The sequence below is a fragment of the Mus pahari genome, chromosome 2, assembly GCF_900095145.1.
Source record: "Mus pahari chromosome 2, PAHARI_EIJ_v1.1, whole genome shotgun sequence".
Taxonomy (NCBI): domain Eukaryota; kingdom Metazoa; phylum Chordata; class Mammalia; order Rodentia; family Muridae; genus Mus; species Mus pahari.
Window position 1 is genome coordinate 15,977,539 of NC_034591.1, and position 7,964 is coordinate 15,985,502.

The window sequence follows — 7,964 nt, forward strand, 5'->3', positions numbered from 1 at the left end:
CTCTCCTCTCCTCTCCTCTTCTCTTCTCCCCTCTCTTCCCCTCTTCTCCCTTCCCCTCCCCTCCTCCCTTCCCTCCCCTCCTCTCTGACTCTCTCTGTCTCTGTCTCTCTGTGTGTGTCTCTCCATGTGTGTGTATGTGTGTCTGCCTTGCTGTTTGGGGTTCACATAAGGTCTCAGCTACTGCTGCAGTGCCATGCTTGCCTGCCTTTTCTGCCTGCCTTTTGCCACGAGAGCCTCTACGGACCTATGCAACCATGAACTCTAAATTACATACTTTCTTTTACATGTTGCCTTGGTCATGGTGTGACAGTGATGTGTTGTCTTTATGAACCAGGTCTGAGAAGCTCAGAAAGCTCTGAGTGCAGTAGCAACAGAAGAGATGTTCTTAAGTGACAGGCACAGAAACTTACTTTCTTCTAGAAACAAGCAGATACTGCTTTGTGACTAAGCGGAGCCTGGCATAGACGCCAGCACAGAAAGCCTACAGCATGCCTGGCTTGGGCCTCCTCGAAAGGATGCCCATCTTCCTTGTGGCATCGGCAGTGATTGCGGATTATTGGTGCTTCAAATGTCTCAGGGTGTGCTTGTATTTTTAAAGGGATTTTTGAACACAGCTGAATTTAATAAACGCTAATACTTACTCCTGGCTTAGGTATCTTCTCAAATTCCTTTAATATGATACTCTTTTCTTCTGTTAAGCTGCCAAAAGAAAATACCACGTTTGACAAAACGAACCAGAGAGTAAGCTCTTTCTGCCCAGTGCCTTCCTGTTGTCTCTCTCAGAGGGTTCCCGGGTTTGTCTCCTCACATCCGAGTGCCCTCTCTCCATGATGGCTCTGACTCTCCTTGGTCTTTCTGTGCTTCCTCCTGCCCACACTCCAGCAGCAGCATATGTTCATACCTAACATGGCAGCTCTCTGGGCATGTTATTAGAACTGTCCTGCATCACGGGCATCCCTGTGGATTAGGACTCCTCCCAGGCAGGCTCTGGGCCTTTTCCTGTCTACATGTTTCTGCCTCAAATTACTACTGGGGCCTTCCAAAGGCTCTGCCTTGCCTGACTTCACCCTTGCCCCTGATAGTCAACCCTCCTTCAGTTCAATGATTTTTAGCAACACAAACAAGATCCCATCAATTTTCTGCTCAATAACATCTAGTCAAACCTGGACCAAGTTGAAACTCTGCATCATCCACCTCTGCGGTGTTGCTGCTTGTCACATTTCCCTCTGGCCAACTTGGTCTTCCTAAATCTGTTCCAACCGCAGGCTCTCTGGCCTGCCTGATGCCTCTGCCTGGCTTCCTCGGGATCATCCTCCTCACACAGTACTAACAATCCCCACCAGGCGTGTTTTATTCTTTCATGTGTGCTCCTCGCGGCCTGGTATTTTGTCATGTGTTAGCTCTGCAAGGACAGAGACTTGGCTCTGTTTACACTGTGCCACCATTGCTAGACGATAGTTGGCACTCGATAACTAGTAGCAGGAATAGAGCGGATGGCTGAAGTTGGTTTGATTCCTATTTTCATTCTTTGAAATACATAATTTGTATACTAAATAAAGAGTCACACAGAGAAATAGAGCTGCTGGAAGAATGACCCATTGTTTCATGTTATTTACATCTGAGTTGGGAAAGTGCGGTGGACATCATAAAGGGAAGAGTCTGCAGATGTTCACAGCTGTGAATAAGAGCTCACACATTTTACATGACGTTTGTCTTCCTCAGGAATGGTATTACAGAGGCGCACCACTGAGAGAGACAGAGAGCACTGGAGCAGAGGAAACTAAGCAGAGGCCCTTGGAGCATGTGTGTTCAGCCGCTGTGACAAACACACTTTGTATCTGTCATAGCCTTCCCCCTTCCTGAATACATAGGAAGGTTGCATTTCATAACTTCCCTTGCATTTGGACTGGGGACAATGGAGGGTGATTGCCACCTGCCTTCCCAGCCACACTGAATGGAAACCACTTGGCAAGCACACAGGGTGGGGACTGTTCAACTTTCACTGAACTATGTCAGAACGGAGAAACACACTTTTCCCTTCCCCGCCCCCCCCTTTAAAGATAGGGCCACTCTCAACCAAAAAGCATACAACACAGGCTGGTCCAAAGCCAAAGCCCCCGGCACATATGTAGCAGAAGGCTGCCTTGTCTGACCTCAGTGGGAGCGGATGCACCTGATCCTGTGCAGACTTGATGCTCCAGCGGTGGGGGGATGTCTAGGGAGGGCATCCCCTCGGGGGTGAGGGGAAGAACTCAAGGGGGGACCAGGAGGGGGCAACAGTTGGGATATAAGTAAATAAAATAATTACATCATCATCATCATCATCATCATCATCATCATCATCATCAACCCTAGCTGTTCTGGAACGTGCTACACAGGCCAGGCTGGTCTTAACTCACAGAGACCTACCCACCTGCCTCTGCCTTCTGAGTGCTGGGATTAAAGGCATGCACCACCACGCCAGGTCATAAACCGACGTCATGCTCCTCTACAGCCACAGTCAGATTTATGTACTATTGTTTCCTCCCTGCACTGCAGCCTAACCTTTCTATTCCCCTTTCTGTTTCCAAATTTCCAGGGATAAGCAATGACTTCCAAGTCATTATCTCCAGCCTGGAACTTCTCTGAAATGGCAAGTTTTCACTTTTCAACTCTTGGTGGACAAAGCCTGACTTTTCCAGTTCATCTGTTCTTCTCTGAAGCCTTACATTTTCTACCCCGTCTCGTGTCCAAGTGCGCAAGCTGGGGAGTTACTCTTGAGTCTTCTCCATGTCTTGCCTCTTTTGCAGTGTTAGAGCTTTTTGCTATTGCCCCATGGGATTCTCAGGTTCTCTCTCTCTTACTCTCTCTGTCTTTCAGACAGGGTACTTTCTATTTAACTTGGAGTCACTGACTTTTCTTACTTTCACTCTTCTGTTCACCTATCGGTTGATTGTTTAACTTTTCAGTTACTGTATTTCTCAGTTATAAAATCCTCACGTGAACAACTTAGAAGTATTTGGATGCATCTAAGACTGTATTTTGGGGATTAATTTTGTAGTGAAAAACTGAATCAGCAGGAAACAAACATCATCGAGAGATGTCCCTCGTAAGCTGCGGCTTGAGACTTCTGTTCTTCCGTTAGTCTTGATGTTTGGAGTTGTTTGTTGGTGTGTGCATGTAAAAGCTGCAGTGAAGTCTTTGTCACTTCACTCGGGAACCTCTAGTGTGCTGGTTGACATCTGCTATCTTTTAGGCAAGCTGAGTTCTCTTTACGAAAGCTGTTATGTGATGGGATTCTAGGCTTCACTCGGAGCCCATGAAAACAGTTGGTATTTTGGCTTTAGTAGACACGGTTCAGTTCAGGTCAGGTCAAAAGATCCAGCCAATGCTGCTGGCAGCTACGGGTTTTAGCCTGGTTTAATTTTCAGCACCTTTGCATTGCTATCTGGAGCTTTCCTGTTGGGACCCGGAGAGCTGACTGACAACTTAGCTGATTCTCCAAGTGTCTGCGGGCTGTGTGGGATCAGATCCACAAATGTGCAGCTTGAGGGTGAGCCAGGAAGTTCATGAGCAACTCGTTTACATCTACAAGCTTTGTCTAACCCCTCATCAGGAAGTTCAAAACAGTTGGATTTTTCTCTGATGATCTTTAGGGTAATCTTGGAGGGTTTTTATCAGAACCTAAGCAGCCTGGGGGAATTAAAACACCCAACTCTAGTTGGCTCTAACTTTCTGGGTAAAAGATGGAAAATAATTTCATCTAGTAGTTCCCTGCCTCTCCTAAGAAGGGCTAGAGTGGACAGGAAAAGCGCCTGCAAAGCTCACAGTCCAGAGCCATTCGACTCACTCAAGCACTGACACCTGATCACAGGACTCCATCGATTCCATCCCCTGCTACAGTCTTCTCATCGCAGCCCCTTCTCCAGGCTATGCTGTGTCTGGTCGGCAAGAGAACACAGCCAGATTTAAAGCAGCTAGAATCACTTGAGTTACCAAGAATGCCTGGGTTACCAAGCTCCATGTTTAAAACAACTTTAGTTAATAGATCAGGAATTTCAGTTGATAAAGAACACAGAATACAAGACTAGGTAGACAATACAAGCAGAGAAGTGGCAATTCCGGGAGAAAATGGAAGGGTATGCTAGGGATTGAGAACATTGCAACAAAAGCAAAGAGTGCCTGCCATGGGAGACCGGCAGAACCGACACGGCCGAGTAGGAACCACTGAGTTTGAGGAAATCTCAACAAAAACACTAAAAGCAAGAGAAAAAACATTCGGGGGGGGGGAACTTTGGGGCAACTACAGAGGCATGATATGTACATAATGGGGATATCAGAGGAAAAAGAAAAGGGGGTAAACCAAAATATAGTCCAAGCAATAATGACTGAAAATTCCTTTATATTCATGTTAGACAACAAATTATAGACTCAGAAAGCTTGAAGAACTCATCAGGTAACACAAATGCACCTTAAAAACCGTCAAAGATGAATCATAGAACAATTAAAAAATAAGAGGAAAATAAGATTGTATAAAATTGGAGGAAAAGCCTGTGGCATCTATGGAGACTCAGGATACAGGACAATATCCAACACCTTTTAAAAACCATGCAGGCAGTAATGTCTCCCAGGAAACAGCATCATAGCCACAGCCACAGCTATGTCGCCTAGGTGATCCTGAATCCACTCAAGTTGACAATGAAGATTGATCAATATAAATGCTAACTCAGTCATACCAATAATCACCTTAAATGACAATGAAAACACAGATTGTACGAATGGATACAAATGATAGCTTCTGTGTATATAGGTTGTCTATAAGGAACTAGTTTTAAATATTCATTTAATTTGTGTGTATGAACATGTGTCTGTATGCATGTTCACATGCACACGTCTGTGCTTGGGTGCCCATGGAAGGATGATTCGGGTTTCTCTAGGGGTAGAGCTAGAGTTATAGGCAGTTGTGAGCCACCCAATGTGGGTGCCAGGAACTCAATGTGGGTCCTCTGGAAGAACAGAGAGTGTTCTTCAGCCGTAGAAACTCATCCCACATGTCTATAAATGAGAAGGAAGTGGCCGGGCAGATCACAATGCAGTGACCACTGTACTAGTTTGAGTAGTTTTAATCTGAAAGCCCAACATCTTAACTGTACCACATTCAGAAACTTTTTGGGAGCTGCCGTGACACCCGAGAGTTTCCAACCTCAGAGTTTGGATTCAAAGAGATAATGTCCAATTACACTTGAAGACTCTGGCATGCCTCTCTCCAAGGTGGACAGACAAAAGCAGGAAGTCAGCAAGGACCCTTGCATTCCAGTAGGACATAACTAACCTAATACGTCTGTTTTTAAATATTGACCATCACCTTGAGATTAACAAACAAAAGAGTAACAAAAATACTAGTAAGGAGAGAAGGTAGTCGCTCTCCTGTTGATGTGAATGATACAGAAAATGAGAGTCCTTGAGTTTTCACTTTGACCACTGGAGTGAAGTGACACGGCGGGCAATGGAAATTTCAGAAAATGCTTCAGGTAGGATTAGCCACAATCTTCTAAGTTAAGTAATAGCAGGTTGATACAATCATTTGCTTATCTTCTCTCAACAACCGTATTTTGAGTTCTATTTTGTACTGATTTTTTTTCTGCATTCAATCCTCAAGTACCTTTGCCATTTCCCCCCCAAATTTTCTCACCCCAAACTTTATTTTTTTTAAATTTTTTATGACCTCTTTTTAAAATTATTATTATTTTCTTTATTTACATTTCAAATGCTATCCCAAAAGTTCCCCATACCCTCCCCCTGCCCCTGCTCCCCTACCCACCCACTCCCACTTCTTGGCCCTGGCATTTCCCTGTGCTGGGTCACATAAAGTTTGCAAGACCAAGGGGCCTCTCTTCCCAATGATGGCCGATTAGGCCATCTTCTGCTACATATGCAGCTAGAGATACAAACTCAGGGGGTACTGGTTAGTTCATATTGTTGTTGCACCTACAGGGTTGCAGGCCCCTTCAGCTCCTTGGGTACTTTCTCTAGCTCCTCCATTGGGGGCCCTGTGTTCCATCCAATAGCTGACTGTGAGCATCCACTTCTGTGTTTGCCAGGCACTGGCATAGGCTCACAAGAGGTCGCTATATCAGGGTCCCTTCAGCAGAATCTTGCTGGCATGTGCAATAGTATCTGTCAGCCCAAACTTTAAGCACTGAAGACTTAACTATATGATGAGATTTGGGCTGGGTGGAGCATTGTGGTCATATGGAATCAAACAGATTCTACCAGTTAGAAGATCTAGGGACAAGGGTAGACATACATCTGTGCATCAGGTTTTATTGTAGCATATTTTCATTGGTAATGATGTACATTAATGATAGTTTCATGATGCCTGTCACATGGAACCTAATATAAATGCGCACAGATTCAAGCTGAAATTTTTTTAGGTTTGAGTAATTACCACTTGGTCCTTAGACTTATCTTTCCCCTACACTGTTACACAGCACTTTGGGCATGCTGCCACCAGGGGGTGTTCGAGCGCTGCCAGCCATTGCTGATGAAGGAAACAATGGTAACATGAACCCAAGATAAGGGCTGAGTCTTCTCTTTAAATAGGTACAAAATGATGTTTTCTTTGAACAAACAGAATGGTTAGATATCTAGGACTGTGAAGACAATTGTATTTCCATTAAGGAATTTCTCCTTTAAGAAACAGGGACTTTTATTTCCTTTAAGAGATGCACTCTTCTATTCTCAAAGATCATGACCGTAACACTGTGTACCGTGGATGGTCATTCCATTCTTCCATGTATCCTTAGTAAAATTATATTAACTGCGTATGCATGGTTGAGTTTATTTTTGTCGAAATTACATAATGTTTTTCTAGTTGCTAAACAGATTCCACAATTAGTAATTGAATAGTTATTCTCAGGGTTTTCTATTGGGGGGAGATACTATGATAAAATAATTTTAAGCATTATTTATCACACACCAGGCCTATCGTATGCAGGAATCTACACACATTTCTACACTCCACAGTTTTGCCATGTTGTGCAAATAAAAAAAAAAAAAAAACAGAGATAAGTACTTTCCCCCAGTACAGTCCTGGCTGTGACAGGTACGGGGACTCAGAGTTGGTGCCAGGCACCTCGGGAATACAACCTGTTGAAAGACGACCAGCTTTTCAAAACTTCAGATGCCATTCATTTTTTTACATTTATAAATAATGTCACAATGTTGACAGATTATATTTAGCCTGTTTTACTTTTTTTTAGATTTTCATTTTTGCATGGCATTACTGGGACAAGACTGGTTTTTGTTATGGTAATACACGCCACATACTAGAGTACATATTAACTCTTAACCTCATATTCAAATAACCCTGTCCTCTCCTAACCAAACAGGCCTGCCTGGAGGCTACAATCACTAGTCACTGGAACTGAGAGAATCACCCGAACACCAGGACATCCCTACACCTGCCCAGCTTGAGGGTTGCTGCTCTCCAAGTCCACAGCATGCTGGAGGTCACTGATTACAGCCTTGCTTCCCCAACTGACCAAGGCTTGTCAGAGACTGTCAGACCAAGAAACACATTGTACCAACTGCCCAAATTTTAGGAACTACTGGAAACCAGGGAAACTCAAAAGGCAACAGGAAAGGGGAACACTGGAGAGAATGTCAGACCCTTTATCAGGGAAAGCTTTCAGGAAACCAACCAACCAACCAAACAAACAAACAAAAAACAACTTCCTCGGTTGCAAAATAAGCTCCCTGAAGTATGCTTTAACCACTTATTTATCTATATTTAAGTATGATCCCTAAACTAAAACTGTGTAACACAGATTAATTATTGACTAATCAAAACAATTTACTAACCATTAGCATCTATTAAAAAGCTTAGTCTGTGTGAAAACAGCTGTTGGGCCTGGTGGCCATGCCCTTAATTCTAGCACCTGGGAGGCAGAGGCAGAGGCAGAGGCAGAGGCAGGGGCAGGGGC

At 44.1% G+C, this 7,964-nt stretch overlaps 1 protein-coding gene across 1 annotated transcript in view; it reads right to left on the reverse strand.

Moving 5' to 3' along the window:
• The window catches only part of Ccdc146 (coiled-coil domain containing 146), a 115,025-nt gene that overhangs the window by 31,454 nt on the left and 75,607 nt on the right, over positions 1 to 7,964 (reverse strand). The window contains exon 5 of the mRNA XM_021191084.1: positions 642 to 699. Within this exon, the coding sequence (XP_021046743.1) occupies positions 642 to 699 (58 nt within the window). The remainder of the gene's footprint in view (positions 1 to 641; positions 700 to 7,964) is intronic.